Genomic DNA, 17,297 nt, shown 5'->3' with positions numbered 1-17,297 from the left:
AGTCGTGTCCGACTCTGTGCAACCCCATAGACGGCAGCTCACCAGGCTCCGCCGTCCCTGGGATTCTCCAGGCAAGAACACTGGAGTCAGAGTGGGTCAGGCATATTCTGAAACAGGGATTCAGATTCAGGCTTTGTTTTATAAGTTTTAGATTTAAAAGTCATTTGTCTCTCTCTTATGAAGGATAAAATTTCCAGCCAACACTTAAGAAATGTCTATAAAGAATGTGCTTAGATTGTCCTAAGGACTTGAGCTCACACAGTCTCTCTCTGCAAGATTAATGTAATAGATAAATTAGTATGGTAAATATTTAACATTTATCAAGTGCTTACTATATTCTAGGGTAAGTAATATGTTTGTATAAATTAAGTAAATTTGCAAAATAACTGTGAAGTGGATATTATAATTACCATCTTCAATTACAGATGAAGCCACTGAAGCAAAGATGTATAACTTGGGTGGGTGCATACTCAGTTGCTTCAGTCATGTCTGACTCTTTGTGACCCTAGGGACCATCACCCACCAAGCTCTTCTATCCTTGGGATTCTCCAAGTGAGAATCCTGGAGTGGGTTGCCATGCCCTCCTCCAGGGGATCTACCTGACCCAGGAATCCAACCTGGGTCTCCTGCATTTCAGGCAGATTCTTTACCCACTGAGCCACCAGGGACGTCTGGTGTGTAACTTGCCCAAGGCCAATTAGTAATAAGTGGCACAGTCCAGATTTGAATCCAGAATCTGGATTCTTAATCACTTTGCCATGCAGTTTCTCTAAGTCAGTAAGTCATCACCTAATACATGGTCACAAGAATATAGCCACGCCAAGAAAGCGGTGGTAAGACTGCATCACCGTGTTTGTGCACATGAAGACTGAAGTCACTTCTCCAGGAGAGAAGTGTGTTTTGGCTAAAAGGAGGAGAAACACTTTTCTCTGAATATAAGACCACCTGAAGCAAGTATGGAAATATTAAAAAAAATTTTAATTTGGATAAGAAGGCTCTTAGCTTGTGCTTCCACAGAAGACAGGAATAGACTGACGGGATACGGGGAGCACTCAGGAGCCTTTTCCTTGTAGTGGTGACATCACCGGACCTGGGTTTATTTGGCACTTTTCCTTATGGAAACACAAACATTTCTTCTGACATTGTTCTGTGGGTTTCCTGCAGAGCGTTCTACCCTTACGCAGGGCATTCTACCCTTATGCAGGGCTACACTGCAGACCTCTGTGTTCGGGTGGGAAGACGGCAGCACTTGAGCCAGACCAGAGAGCCAGGTGCATCTACGCCAGTTTGTGGGTCCTCTGGTCTGTAGCTGTGATAGAGTTTTATCTCCTTGAACACATGTCTTCACCTCTTGGTCTTGAAGACACTGAGTTTGAAGCAATTTGCAACTTTTTAAAGGATTATTCAAATTATCAAAATACATTTTATAGAATGTTTTCAATGAAATTATTATTAAACTGAATTCTCTAAGTTATTTTTATAAAAAAAAAATTACCTTCACATCAAAAGCAAGTAAACCAATATTGCCCACCCTTTCCGTTCCTCACATGCAAACAAAGACCAGTGAAAATCAAATGTCAAATACAGGGGCTTTTAAAAAATACGTTTGGTCCATTTCCACTATCAAGGTAACCTGGTGACTTCTTTTCTCAAGTCCTCACACAGGTATTCAGGAATACCAGAAGGGTGTGCCAAAGATCCCAACAGCTTGTATTACGGTGGAGGACGCAGAGATGATGTCAAGAATGGCTTCTCGCGGGAACAGAATTGTCATTCAGCTGAAGATGGGGGCAAAGAGCTATCCAGATGCTGATTCCTTCAACACAGTGGCAGAGATCACTGGGAGCAAGTATCCGGAGCAGGTGAGTGAAGACAAAGGAAAGGGATGGACTGTCTGGGAACAGGATGTTGCAGTCAAGTTTCAGTTTTTAGAAACAGTTTAGGAAAGAGAGCACGAATCTGCAGAGCTGATCCTCATAGACTCATTAAAGGCAGACACTTCATACACACACATGCACACACACACTCTCACACACACACACACACACACACACACACACTCACACACAAGGCTTCCCTGGTGGTTCAAATGGTAAAGAATCTACCTGCAATGCAAGAGACCCAGGTTCAATCCCTGGGTGGGGAAGATCTCCTGGAGAAGGAAATGGCAACCCACTCCAGTATTCTTGCCTGGGAAATCCCACGCACCAAGGAGCCTGGAGGGCTACAGTCCATGGGGTTGCAAAGAACAACTGAGCAACTAACACACACACACACACACACACACACACATACACACACATATTTTCCCTATTAAAAGTTTACTACATTGAATGAACAAGGGCGGGACTAACCAAAGGCCAAAACATGACCCGCTGTGTGGAAGTTCACCTCTGAATAGCTGAGGGCAGTAATTGTCTATTTGTGTCGAATTTCTTCCATTTGGAACCAGCTTGGCATTTGAGATCATGCCAATGGTTGATAGTAGGCTTATTGTGTGACTTGTCTTCATCTTTTCAAAGCTCCGTGAAGTAGGTCTATTTTCTCCATTTTACAGTTGAGGAAAAATAATCTGGAAGGAAACTCACTTGCCTAAGGTCCATACAGCTAGTAAATGGCTGAGAAGGGACTCAAACCAGGACCTTGTGAATATTAAACCAAACTGTAGACCACAGTTTACATGAACTCTTTAGAGGTTTTTTTTAAATCAAATAGTCCTAGATACATATTCAAACTCTATACTAGCTGAAGATTAAATAACTTCAGCGAGTTACTTATCCTCTAAGTCTAAGAGAATTTATCTACAAAGAAGGGGAAGAACAGGATCAGTGTGAGGACTAGATTAGATAATGCACATCTGATAGCCTCCTGATTCAGTGTTTGTCGTGTCACAGGCACCCGCTGAATGTCATGTTTTCTTCCTATGACATTAAATGTACAAAAAAATGGCTTTTATAAGGTTTCTGGTATGAATCTTATTTATTAGTAGGTATTGGAATTCTGAAAATAGCCCCTAAAATAAAGCTGTTCGGGAAGTTTAGACTTGTATTTCGTTTAAGGAGATCAGCGGGATGAGAGAACAAGTGCACAGTGATAGAGAAACTTCTGCAAGCGTCCTAGCTTGGGGCCTCTCTCAGACTTAAGGGCTGTGCTGCAGTACAGATGCGGTTTAAGTCCAGAACCCTTTTCTCTCTTCCTAAATGAACTGCTCCCAGGGCTGGGGCATGCATCAACCCTGGGGTTATAAGCCACAGATATAGTGGAAAAGCAAGGTCTCAGTAGGACCAGGGGAGTCAGATAGCCTTAGCGAAATTATAGTTTTAAGTGTTGAGAAAAGAAACAAGTCCCTTGTCTCTTCAGGAAACAGAGGCAATAGAAGAGCCAAGAGTCCAGGTTCCAGGAACTGAGTAGTCAAGACCCCTTGGAGTGTAATCCTTACTGTCAGTACTTCCAGGACGAAATGTTGCTTTGTTAAGGTTGTTAGTCCAGGTGGGAGGGGTTTAGGATTATATTTTTATCAGCTGTCCAGATGCGCACACTGGTAGCCTAAGAACGGGGGGCAAGGTGAGAGTGAGTTATCGGAACCGTAGTCTGAAATGGCCAGTGGGTGTCAGGGTCTGTGGCTAAAACATTAAAACAGAGGCATTCTCGGGCAGCAGCAGCTGGAAGGTTGAGGTGGTGCTGGCTCAGAGCTTCCCAGGAGCCAAGGCACCTTCCCGCTGCGCACGGTCAGTCTACTCCTCAGCCCTGCAGGATTGTTTTTTCAATCAGTTTTACTGAGGTATAGTTCACATAAAATAAGCTTACCAAATTAAAGTGTACAATTCCATGAGTGTTGAAAAATGCACCCAGTAATATAACCCCAAGCATGATAGAGAATATTTTCCTCACCCTGAATGTTCCCTTGGGCCCCTCACAGTCCATCTCCTCCTCAACTCCCCTGTCCCCGAGGGACCATGATCTGCTTCCTGAAACTATAGCTCTTTCTTCTCTAGAAATTCATGGAGATAGCATCATGCACGTGGAGTCTTTCGCACTGGCTTCTTTCACTCAGCATAATGCTTTTGAGACTTATCCATGTTGTATCGCTGCTCACTCCTTTATTCTGCTGAGTAATATTTCACTGTGAGGCTAGACCTCAATGTATTTATCCATTCACCGAGGGTGATGGACATTCTGGTGGTTTCTGGGTTTTGACTGTTATGAATAAAGCTTTTGTGAACATTCTTGCATAAATCTTCTCCTGGCCATGTGTTTTCCTTCTTTATAAACAACAACAAGTGCCTAGGAGTGGAATTGCAAGGCTTGCCTGAATCATAGCATCCTAATCTCTGTAAAGATGCTTCAGTCTGTATTCTATGGGGTAGCACCTTCTCCAGGTGTGTGATGGACAATTGCAGAGAGGTCCTAGGAATCAGGATTTCACCTCAATCGTAGTGTTGCATCGCATTCCAAGAGTCAGTTGTAAATATTTTGTTACCTAGATGTAAAGGATGGAAGATTAGCAAAAGGTCTCCCACAGAGAAGTCACAGTATTACCTTCCCAGAAGGAATGTGGGCGAGTGCTGTGCAGTGACGTCCACTTGGCTGTGTGTGGGGGGAGTCTGCCTTACAGTCTGCCTGGAACCACAGAGGGGTCTAGGCTGTGAAGGGAAGCCGGAAGCGTGTGTTTCCCCCCTAGGGGTTAGGCAACTTAATGCACATAAGCACAGTACATCCCTTACAAAGCCTACTCGGGGAACCCTCCCCTCATTCCACCACTTGATGCCATTGTTAGACTATCATCTCCCACCAGAGCTTGTCGCAGATGCCATGAGCCTTCTGTTTACTTTCTTTTCTTCCCTAACGCCTATCCCAGAATTTGGCAGGCAGTGGCTTCTCCACACATATTTTATTTCAGTGAAATGAGGAGAGAGATAATAAAAAGAGAAGAAAATGAATGGACGATTTTCTTAATCTCTATTCTCTTTAAATCCAGAAGTTTTCCTGCCTATTTAGAACATTGGTTGTCCATGGGCATATTGGACATCACCCCTAAATGCATTTCTATGTGGCTAAACTCGAGTTCAGCAACTCCCTCACACCTGACACCTCATCTTAATTTCTTGTCTCTATTAAAGGAACCCTAGTTACTTATGAGCACAGTTCAGAGACTTCAAGTTATTTTTCCTTCTTCCTCTCTATCACTGTCCTACAGTTAAGAGCCATATCCCATTCAGTCTGCTTTCAACCTATTTTTTTTTTAATCTATTCCTGCTTTGTCTTTATGTTGTTATTGTTCTAATTCAGGCCCTTGAAATTTCCCTCCTGACTTTCTTTTCTTCTGTTTGTGCATTTTTTCTGCTTCTGCATTTTTGCAATGCAGTTCAGTTATCTTTTAAAATGCCAGTCTCAAAGTGGAGTTTCCAAGCTGTCAGGGGTCCTGTCCCCTAAAAGATAAAAGTTATGATAAAGGTAAATGCTGGGACTTTGATGGCACTCCACTGGTTAAGACTGCAGCTTCCCATGCAGGAGGAGCAGGTACTATCCCTGGTTGGGGAGGGATGGTGCACTGGGACGACCCAGAGGGATGGTGTGGAGAGGGAGGAGGGAGGAGGGTTCAGGATGGGGAACACATGTATACTAATTAAATAATTTTCTATTAAAGAAAAAAAAAAGAAAAAAATAAAATAAAATAAAACAGAAGCAATATTGTCATAAATTCATTACAGATTTGGAATTGAACTGGGGTCTCCTGCATTGCAGGTGGATTCTTTACCAACTGAGCTATCAGGGAAGCTCCCCCCAAACAAATAAAAGTAAAATAAAGGTAAATGCTGGAGTGAGTGATTGGAGGTGAGGAAGACAGAGGAAAAGAGAACACGTTGGGAAAAGTTTAGGGGAGTTAAGTAGGAGGCAGTTATGGTTAAATTAAATTAAACTATTCATAAATGAGTGAAAAATTAGAATGAAGAAAGGGGAAAAAGAGATGCATGGTAGAGATCCCGTACCACCTAGACCCATTCTTTCCCTGGCTAGTGAGGGAGTTCAGCTCTCCTAAACTCTGGCAAACTTTTCTAACATCATTTAACTTTATTTTTTATTTTAATTTTAATAAAATTTTTATTTAAATTAGTATGTTGACAATGACATAAATATTGGTCTTGATAGTTTATGTTGACCTACTTATCCCTGACATATCCCTGATACCTTGCTTCTTATTAACGACCGGGAAGCAATGCTAAATAGTGCTGAGCAAACCAGTTGCAGTGGGTATTACTGCTAAAAATGAAGAGGATGTGTTTTGAAACTGCCATTATTCTGCCTGCAGCCAAGCATCGTGGGTGACCTGAAAGTGGTCTAACACCCAGGCAGTGGCCGATACTCTTCGGCGCTGACACCCACCTTATATCTCATACATGCACAGCACCTTGATGAAAGGAAAGCATTTAACACATAAAGAATCCTTCTGATTTGGCCCAAGATCTATGGACAACATGTTGTGAATTTTGGCTCTGGAAAAGTGTATATGTGATTAATGAAGCATTAGTTTCAAAACCCTGTTACATAGTTCAGACATAAGCCTTGACTGAATTAACCACAGGCTTTAAAAAATGCCAATTATACACATACTTTATTGGGTTCCAATATATGAAAAGGCAGAATAAGGGTATTATAGACGCAAATCCTACCTGCTTCCTAAAAACCCCGCAAGACGGCTCCTCCAGGCCTGAAATCCTCTCTCCACTCTTCCCTCTTCTGAAACTGCTCCTCTGTGATTTGGGCGAGTTGTGCAGGGTTCAGCAGACCTGAACACTTTGAGGGGGTGCATTTCACTGGCGAAAAGCAGGTTGGCTGGAAGCTCTGACATTAGGCCATTTTTTTAAATATTACTTTTTATTGAAATATAGTTGTTTTACAGTGTTGTGTTAGTTTCCACTGTACAACAAAGTATATCATTATATATATAATTTCTTTTTATGAATTTCCTTTCCATTTCAGTTCAATTCAGTCACTCAGTCGTCTCTGACTCTTTGTGACCCCATGGACTGCAGCACACCAGGCTTCCCTGTCCATCACCAACTCCCAGAGCTTGCTCAAACTCATGTCCATTGAGTCAGTGATGCCATCAAACTGTCTCATCCTCTGTCGTCCCCTTTTCCTCCCACTTTCAATCTTTCCCAGCATCAGGCTCTTTTCCAATGAGTAACTTCTTCGCATCAGATAGCCACAGTATTGGAGTTTCAGCTTCAGCATCAGTCCTTCCAATGAGTATTCAGGGTTGATTTCCTTTAGGATTGACTAGTTGGATCTCCTTGCAGTGCAAGGGACTCTCAAGAGTCTTCTCCAATACCACAGTTCAAAACCATCAATTCTTCAGCTCTCAGCTTTCTTTATAGCCATATATCCATACATGACTACGGGAAAAACCATAGCTTTGACTAGACGGACCTTTGTTGGTAAAGTAATGTCTCTGCTTTTTAATATGCTGTCTAGTTTGGTCATAGCTTTCTTCCCAAGGAGCAAGCGTCTTTTAATTTCATGGCTGCAGTCACCATCTGCAGTAATTTTGGAGTCCCTCCCCCAAAATAAAGTGTCTTTATTTTTTGGAACTCAAAAAAAATAAGGTCTCTCACTGTTTCCATTGTTTCCCCATCTATTTGCCATGAAGTTTCCCCATTTACATGCCATAAATGAAAATGCCTTTCCATTAATTGAGTAGAATTTCCTGTGCTACACAGTAGGTTCCTCATGAGTTATCTATTTTAAATATAGTAGTATATACATGTCAATCCCAATCTCCTAATTCATCCCACCCTCCCCCAACTTGGCATTTACAAGTCTGTGTCCATTTCTGCTCTTCAAATAAGCCTATCTGTATCATCCTTCTAAATTCTGCATATACATGGTATTATCTGATATTTGTTTTTCTCTTTCTGACTTACTTCAGTCTGTATGAAGTCTCTAGGTCCATCTGTGTCTCTGCGACTGGCACAATTTTATTGCTTTTTATGGCTGAGTCCATTGTATATTTGTACCACATCTTCTTTACCTATTCTTCTATTGATAGACACTTATGTTGCTTCCATATCATAGCTATTGTATTAATAAATAGTGCTGCAGTGAACATTGGGGTGCATGGATATTTTGGAATTGTGATTTTCTCCCAGTGTATGCCCAGGAGTGGGATTGCTAGATCATATGGTAGTTCTATTTATAGTTTTTTTTTAAAGAATCTCAATACTGTTCTCCATAGTGGCTGTACCAATTTACATTCCCACCAACCATGTAGGAGGGTTCCCCTTTATCCACATCTTCTCCAGCATAAATTTTTTGGAAATTTTTTGATGATGGCCATTCTGACTGGTGTGAGATGATACCTCATGGTAGTTTTGTTTTGCATTTCTCTAATAATTAGTGATGTTGAACATTTCTTTCATATGTTTTTTGGCCATCTGTGTGACATTAGGCCTTCGAACTCCTTTCTGTCAGACAGCTTTACCCCCGGGAAATCATTGTGTTTGTGGGGCCCATCCGTGGTTGAAAATGAATCTGAAAGGGTGGGAATGAGAGCTCCTTGACTTCTGAGCTGATGCTCCCTGGTCCTAAAATAGCCATGTTATTCTACTCCCATTTATTAAAGAGCAAATGTGCATTGGAAAATTCGTAAGAAACTTATTGCCATCCATGAATAGGTTTTATTTTTCAGTAAGTAGAGGGTATCACACCTATTAGAAGAGTCTTACACAAGTGAGACAGACAGGTAAGGCTCCTAGCAGTCAGCATCCATTCCCTGATCTGCAGATGGGGAAACTGAATCTGAGGGACTTTGTCCACGGAGACACAACAAACGTGTGATAGGTCACATCTGGAAGGTGACCACAGGTTTCCCGACTCCCATTCCTTTCTACCTCAAAGATACTCCATTGTGCTGGGGTGCATTGTAGCTGGACAGATAGTGTGTGAATCTGTGGGATTTTGTTGATTCATGATTCAAGTCATGCTATGCCTGCTAAGTCATTATTGGTGTCTTTTTCTCATGCTTTTTCTTCTGATATCACTCTCCTGGGCATGAACAACTCTCAGATATACTGTCCCCTGTTGTTCTGCAGTTTCCTTAGAGCACCCATGAGGAACCCACCTGTGCTTGGTCCATTCTTGCTACTCATCGTCTCTCCACTGAGTCTGATTTGGGTCTCAGTCTCTTTAGCTCCCTGTCCCTGATGGATGCAGCACTTCTCTGGTGTCAGTGACACTTTCTGATGCCTCTTCCCCTGTGCCCGTATTCATACACCTTTACCCTCACCAGTCCGGTAATCAAGTGTTTCTGTTTTAGCAAAAGACCAGAGACAAAGACTAAATAGATCTACTACCAATCTCATCACCTAAAAAGCACTTTTTATTTGGAAATAATTTTAAGCTCCCAAGAAGTTGCAAAAATAGTGCAGAAAGCTTGGGTGAGGTGTATCCTTTGTTCAGCTTCCTCAGTGATGACATCTTAGAGAACGGTGGAACAGAAACCCAATAAGGAAACGCTCTGAAGACACTCCCAAGAGTGAGCCTCTTTCCTGGAAAGCAGCGGCTGCCTGTGAGCAACCTCTGTGGAGCCCCTGGTGTAGGTGGGACCCCATGCTAGCATCTCCCCACACAGTCCTTTCCCAGGATTCGTTTATGATCCTTCCAGGGTCTCCCACTCAAACAAACAAACACAGAAGGAGGGTTGTGCTCAAACTGACATGATTGGGACCTGGGACTAGGGCCACGGGCAGCTATGGGGGAGACTCTATGGGAGACCAAGAGCAGAGTCTCTTGGGCTGGCCTAAGGCTGGCTGGTTGCTATTGTTCCTGAGTGATCTCCTAGGCTTTATTCTGAGGTCTTGCTTAGTAAATACAGTATTTTTCAAAAGTTAATACATTCAAGAATTCTTCTGAGGGAACTGTATGTAAAGAAGTGTGTTTGGGTTTTTTTTTTTTTTGGTTAATAATATCCAAACCCATTTCAGTGAAGCCTTGATGGGGGTGGGGGGGTGGTTAATCTAAGCCTTTTTCCAACAGCAGTTATTTTCAGGGATTCAAAGGACAATTTCATTTTCATATGCCGGTATTATTTCGAATATAATGCAGCACTATGCAGGCTAGCGGGAAATGTTGAAATGAAAGCTCTAGTCTGTTCACTGGACAGTTTGCTTTTTCTTTTGTTTAGTGTGGGACAGAGTTTCTCAGCGTCATCACTATTGATATTTGAGGCCAGATAGTTCTTTGTTGTGGGAGGCCGTGGTTTACATTGTGGAATATTTAGCAGCGTTCCCCGTCTGTCCCCTACTCCCCAGCCGAGACCATCAAAGATGTCTCTAGGCGCTGCTAGATGTCCCCTGAGGGACAGAGGTCACTGCACGTGGAGAGTCACTGGTGTGGACTGATGCAGAGGACCCACTGGGTGGGAGATGCCAGGCCTTGTTTCTAGTTTTATTTCTGCCACAAATAACCTGAGTGACTTTGGGCCACTTAATCCTTCAAAGACAGAATGGGGGACTTTGTCTGGAAAAGCTCAAAGGTCATTTCCAGCCTTAAAATTCCATTCTTAAAAAAAAAACAAAACCTGGAGATTATCAGGAGCTTGACAGTGCAGAGTGTATGCTCTCAGATGCTCAGACGCAGTGGGAGCCCTTTCAGTCTTTCACAGAGTAGGGGTATTGGTAGGTGTTCTTTTCTTATTTTAAAGAACACATTCTGTGTTCAAATACAGTTAGGAACTCTTCTATTGAGAAAAGTTAAACAAACACCCCACTTTTTTTTCTGAAGAACTTCTTAAGCCTTTAATGTGCTGATGTGCACTGGAAATCTCTAACAGGTCGTTTTGCAATAATCCCCAAACTTTCTGAGAAACAGGAGAAAAGAGGACTAAGATCTATCGGATAGTTTATATTTTGGTGTTTTTTATATTCTTCCCACTTTCAACTCTTCATTCATTCATTCAACACACATTTATGAAATATGCGGTGTGTGTCAGGCACTAGGGTTACAGCAGTAGCATTGGGTGGGCAGCATAGCACTGTGGTTGTAGCATAGTACTGTAGCTCGTAGAATTCACATCCTGCCTCTGACATTTTGTTGGTAGGTTATTATGCCTCTCTGACCCTCAGTGAATGTTAGCCTTCTTTCGAGAGGGCAGAGATTATGCAGAAGTAAGGAACTGAGAATCAAGAGGGGTACATCAGGAGGGACTAACCACAGAAGCCTGGCGTGCCCCTCAAAGGGCTGGGCTTTGTCCTGTTAATAGCAAGAAGGGACTTAAAGGTGTGGTTAGCAGTAGATTTTTCATTTTGACTCACTCTACCCACTGTATGTGTTTGAGGGACAAAGACTGAAATTCAGCCAGGAGATTAGCTGGATTTGAACAGAGACAGTTGAAATAGTGTTGGAAAAGAGGAGATGGATTCAGGAAATATTTAAGAAATAAAATTGGCAAGAGTTGTTAAAGTTTGGAGAGAAGAAAAAGTGCAGTGTGGGTGACTTGGAGAATTTATTCATTAATTCTGCAGGAATTTACTGAGCTCCTACTCTATGTTGATATATTAATTAGCCCTTACTAATTTGTGAGGTTTCATGGTAGAGACAGGGAGTTAAACAAGTAACTGCAGTAACAGGTGCTAAGTGCTATAATATGGTAGCCAAGTGGTATGATGGGGAGAACCATCCTGGTCAAGGAGGCCAAGGAAGGCTTTCTGGTGAGATCCAACTTATTCCTACAGCAGAATAGTTAATCACGAAGGGTTAACCATGCAAAAGGTTATGGGGATGCAGTTGGGATGGGGGATATTCCAAGAAGGAATAGCGTATGTGAAAGTCCAAAGCATAATGTTATTCTTTTTTAAGGAGTGTAACACAACCTCCTGTAATTTCCCAATCAATTTGATAATGAACTTTATATTCATGGAACTAAGGCATAAAATAACCTAAAGAAAAAGGCTTGGCCTATCTCCTGTATGTGTGTTTTTAAAAATACATGATGGAAAAGCTTAGCAATCCCTTTGGAAACTGCCTTAACACTGATGCTGTCAAGACCCCTGCTGAAGGAATAAACAAAACCTGATTGACCTGATGGACAAACCCATTCCATACATAATTGAAATTTAGAGGCTGTGCTGCAAAAGCAGCTCTCCTTTCATCTGAATACACAGTCTGGTGATTTGTAAAACCTTCTTAATGGGTACAGCAAGTTATTCTGCCTGGGTGGGAGCCTTTTTACTCACTTAAGCAGCTGTTTAAACTTTCATAAGCAAAGTAATTATTAAATCTTTCATGAACATATTGGTTGGAACATTTGTTCGCATCTTAACCTTGAGTTGGAAAGTTTTGAGGGCTGGGGTTAAAGAGTTTTAAACTGGGAAATTTCATTCTTTTTTTCTTTCTTATTATAAACTTTTTATGGCTTAGAACCAGCCAACCTAAATCATGGTAGGAAAAAATGCATGTGTGGCAAGCGTAAGACATTTCATTGTTTATTTTTCAAATTTCTGAAATGTGCTCATAGCTGTGCATGCCTCCGGGCTCATAAAGACAGCAAATGGAAATAGCTCAAGCCAGACAGGCTGTTTTAGATAGATAGCCACCCAGGTAGACAAGGTAAGCCTGGAAGAGCTCTTTTTCCTGGACTCAGTAAGTCATCCTGGAGTGCAAAATGGGACTCGAAAGCAGGAAGGTGCCATCTGTCATGGGTCTGAATGCCTTTCCCTTGTTAATAATGGAGCCATTTCATAATAATCATATGATGAATAATAATACACATTAATGGACTACTGAAAATGTGACGGGCAGTATTCTAGGTGCTTCTCATGTATTATGTCCTTGATCTTCATTATGACCTTGTCAAATAATCAGTGCTGTTATCCCCAAGTTACATATGAAGAAACTGAGGAGGCTTAGGGAGTTGACAGAGTTCAGAAGCTTCTGAGTGGCAGACATGAGTTTAACCCAAGTCTGTCCCAAGTCTGTTCCCAGAACCTGTGCTCTGAGCAATTCATGGCCTATACTTCATAATAACTTTCTGTTCTAGTTTGTGCAATATAGCTGTTTAAAAAGTTTCCTCCGTTTAACCTGAAATGAAAAGAAAATCAGGAGAACTGTCAGTATCATAGTGAACAACAGCAAATGTTTATGGATTACCTTCTATGTACAAAACTCTGTGTTACAAGCTTGGAGATCGTCTGAGGCCGAGAGGAGAGGAGAGGTGATAAAGGGGCTCATGTGTGGTGACCGATAAGTAAACAAGGCAGTAAATTCTGGAAGCCAGACTATGCTCACACAGGGCTTGCAGCACTGACTGAATCCTGCCTGGTTCAGTAATCCCACAGTACCTCACAGTTTGCAGGGGACTCTCACCTGCATTTTTCCACTTCATCCTCCGACAGGACTGGTGGTTACAACTCCCACTTTAAAGATCAGGAAGCTGAGATTCAGAGTAACTAACTTGACTAAAGTCAGACACATGTCTACTTAAGTGGGAGATGAGATTCCTCTATAACTTAATTTAAAGTTTGATTCCTCTGTAACTTAACTATAGTCAGTGCCCAGATCTTTAGTTTTATACAGGGTAAAATAAATGCCTTAAGAATGTCCTCAAAAGCAACCTAAAAATGAAAGTGTTTAAATAAATAATTAGAATGCAGTAAGAGCAGTCTTGGTGGCTTTAAAATATGCCCACACATTCTTTGATCTCCTTTTAAAAGATGGAGCTGGACTCTCTTCCCCTACATGTAGGCTAAACTCAGTGTCTTACTTTGTTTTAAACTGGAGGATAACTGCTTTCCAGTGTTGTGTTGGTTTCTGCTGTACGCCGGTGTGAACCAGTCATCATGATATATATGTCCCGTCCCTCTTAAGCCTCCTTCCCCTCTCCCATCCCACCCCTCTAAGCTGTCAAAGAGCGCCAGGCCGGGCTCCCTGTTTTGCATGGCAACCTCCCACTCATTATCTGTTTGAGAGCCAGGCCGGGCTCCCTGTTTTGCATGGTGACCTCCCACTCGCTATCTGTTCTATGCATGGCAGTGCATATATGTCAGTGCTACTTTCCTCATTCATCCTGCCCTCTGCTTCTCCCACTGGCTCCGCAGTCTGTTCTCTGTATCTGCTTCCTCACTCCTTCCCCACAGATAGTTTCTTCAGTACTGCTTTTCTAGATTCCACATATATGATATTTGCTTTTCTTTTTCTGATTTCACTCTATGTTACAGGCTCTAGGCTCATGCACCTCACTACCACTGACTCAAATACATTCCTTTTATGGCTCAGTAATATTCCTTTGTATATATGTACCACATCTTCTTTATCCGTTCATCTGTTGATGGACATCTAGGTTGCTTCCATGTCCTAGCTATTGTAAATAGTGCTGCAGTGAGCATTAGTGTACAGGTATCTTTTAGAACTGTGGTTTTCTCAGGGTATATGGACCTAATAGAAACAGAAGAGATTAAGAAGATGTGGCAAGAATACACAGAAGAAGTATACAAAAAAGTCTTTATGCCAGATAACCAGGATGGTATGGTCACTCACCAGAGCCAGATATCCTGGAGTATTAAGTGAAGTAGGCCTTAGGAAGCATCACTATGAACAAAGCTTGTGGAGATGAAGGAATTCCAGCTGAGTTATTTAAAATCCTAAAAGATCATACTGTTAAAGAACTGCGCTCAATATGTCAGCAAATTTGGAAAACTCAGCAATGGCCACAGGACTGAAAAAGGTTAGTTTTCATTTCAGTCCCAAAGAAGGACAGTGCCAAGAATGTTCAAACTACCATATGATTATACTCGTTTCAAATGCTAGCAAGTTTACACTAAAAGTCCTTCAAGCTAGACTTCAGCAGTACATGTACTGAGAACATCCAGATGTTCAAGATGGGTTTCAAAGAGGCAACTAGAAATCAAGTTGCCAACAGTCACCAGATCATGGAGCTAGCAAGGGAATACCAGAAAAACACCTGCTTATGCTTCATTGACTGTGCTAAAGCCTTTAATCGTGTGGATCATAAAAATCTGTGGAAAATTCTTAAAGAGATTGGAGCGCCAGACTGTGTTACCTGCCTCCTGAGAAACCTATATGTGGGTCAAGAAGCAGCAGTTAGAACTGGACGTGGAACAATGGACTTGTTCAAAATTGGGAGAGTAGTATGACAAGGCTGTATAATGTCACCCTGTTTATTTAACTTCTATGCAGAGTACATCATGCAAAATGCCAGGCTGGATGAATCACAGGCTGGAATCAAGTTTTCCAGGATAAATGTCAACAATATCAGATATGCAGGTGATACCACACTAATGGCAGAAAGTGAAGAGGAACTGAGAGCCTCTTGATGAAGGTGCAAGAGAAGAATGAAAAAGCTGGCTTGAAATTTAATATTCAGAAAACTAAGATCCTGGCATCCAGTCTCATCGCTTCATGGCAAATAGAAGGGGAAAACATGAAAGCAGTAACAGATTTTGTTTTCTTGGGCTCCAAAATCACTGCGAACAGTGACTGCAGCCATGAAATCGAAAGAATCCTGCTCCTCAGAAAGAAAGCTATGACATACCGGGACAGCATATTAAAAAGCAGAGACATCACTTTGCCAGCCGAGGTCCATAGAATCAGAATTATGGTTTTTCCAGTAGTCATGTTTGGATGTGAGAATTGGATCATAAAGAAGGCTGAGCACCAAAGAATTGATGCTTCTGAACTGGTGGTGCTAGAGAAGACTCTTGAGAGTTCCTTGGACTGCAAGGAGATCAAACCAGTCAATCCTAAAGGAAATCAACCCTGAATACTGATTGGAAAAACCGATGCTGAAGCTGAAGCTCCAGTTCTTGAGCCACCTGATGTAAAGAGCCAACTCATTGGAAAAGACCCTGATGCTGGAAAAGATTGAAGGCAACAAGAAATGGGCATGACAGGATGAGATGGTTAGATAGCATCACTGACTCGGTGGACATGAATTTGAATTAGCTCCGTCCGGGTGAAAGTGGAAGACAGAGAAACCTGCGTGCCGCAGTTCATGGGGTTGCAAAGAGTCAGACACCACTTAGAGACTGGAAAACAACAATGGTCGTTTTATTCCTAGAATCTCCATGCTGTCTCCCTAATGGTTGTATCAATGTACATTCCTACCAACAATGCAAGAACTTTCCCTCTTCTCCACATCCTCTTCAGCATTTATTGTTTGTAGATTTTTTGATGATGGTCATTCCGACTGGTGTGAGGTGATACTTCATTGTAGTTTTCATTTGCATGTCTCCAATAATGAGCAATGTTGAACATCTTTTCATGTGTTTATTAGACATCTTTCTTTGCAGAAATGTCTGGTTTTTTGTTTTTTGTTTTTTTTGATTGGGCTATTTGTTTTTCTGATATTGAGCTGTATGAGCTGCATATATTTTTTTGGAGATTAATCCTTTGTCAGTTGCTTCTTTTGCAGTGATTTTCTCCATTCTGAGGACCGTCTTTTCATCTTGTTTACTGTTGTTTCTGTTGCTGTGCAAAAGCTTTTAAGTTTAATTCAGTCCACTTTGTTTATTTTTGTTTTTATTTCCATTACTCTAGGAGGTGGGTCAAAGAAGATCTTGCTGTGATTTATAAAATGTCAGAGTGTACTACTTATGTTTTCCTTCAAGAGCTTTATAGTTTCTGGCCTTACATTTATGTCTTCAATCCATTTAGAGTTTATGTTTGTATATGTTGTTAGGAAGTGTTCTAATTTCATTATTTTACATGTAGCTGTACAGTTTTCCCAGCACCACTTACTGAAGAGGTTATCTTTTCTCCATTGTGTATTCTTGCCTCCTTTGTCAAAGATAAGTTGTCCATAGGTGCTTGGATTTATCTCTGGGTTTTCTATCTTGTTCTTTTGGTCTATATTTCTGTTTTTGTGCCAGTACCACACTGTCTTGATGACTTCAGTTTTGTAGTATAGTCTGAGGTCAGGAAGGTTGATTCCTCCAGCTCTATTTTTCTTTCTCAAGATTGTCTTGGCTTTTGGGGATCTTTTGTGTTTCCATACAAATTATGAAATTTTTTTTCTAGTTCTATGGGAAAATGCCATTGGTAGTTTAATAGGGATTGCATTGAACCTGTAGATTGTTTTTGGTAGTAGAGTCATTTTCAAAATATTGATTCTTCCAATCGAAGAGCATGGTATATCTCTCCCTCTGTTTATGTGATCTTTGATTTATTTCATCAGTGTCTTGTAGTTTTCTGCATACAGGTCTTTTGTCTCTTTAGGTAGGTTTATTCCTTGGTATTTTATTCTTTTTGTTGCTATAGTGAGTGGGATTTTTTTTTCCCTTAAT

General features: G+C 41.4%; 1 protein-coding gene across 6 annotated transcripts in view; it reads left to right on the top strand.

The window, feature by feature from the left end:
• The window catches only part of CPQ (carboxypeptidase Q), a 560,676-nt gene that overhangs the window by 264,152 nt on the left and 279,227 nt on the right, over window positions 1-17,297 (top strand). For all 6 annotated transcript variants that reach the window (XM_019974049.2, XM_070802866.1, XM_070802863.1 and 3 more), the window contains exon 4: window positions 1,655-1,862. In XM_019974049.2, the coding sequence (XP_019829608.2) occupies window positions 1,655-1,862 (208 nt within the window). The remainder of the gene's footprint in view (window positions 1-1,654; window positions 1,863-17,297) is intronic.

Source organism: Bos indicus, chromosome 14 (genome assembly GCF_029378745.1).
Source record: "Bos indicus isolate NIAB-ARS_2022 breed Sahiwal x Tharparkar chromosome 14, NIAB-ARS_B.indTharparkar_mat_pri_1.0, whole genome shotgun sequence".
Taxonomy (NCBI): Eukaryota; Metazoa; Chordata; class Mammalia; order Artiodactyla; family Bovidae; genus Bos; species Bos indicus.
This window is presented reverse-complemented; position numbering and strand designations above follow the sequence as displayed.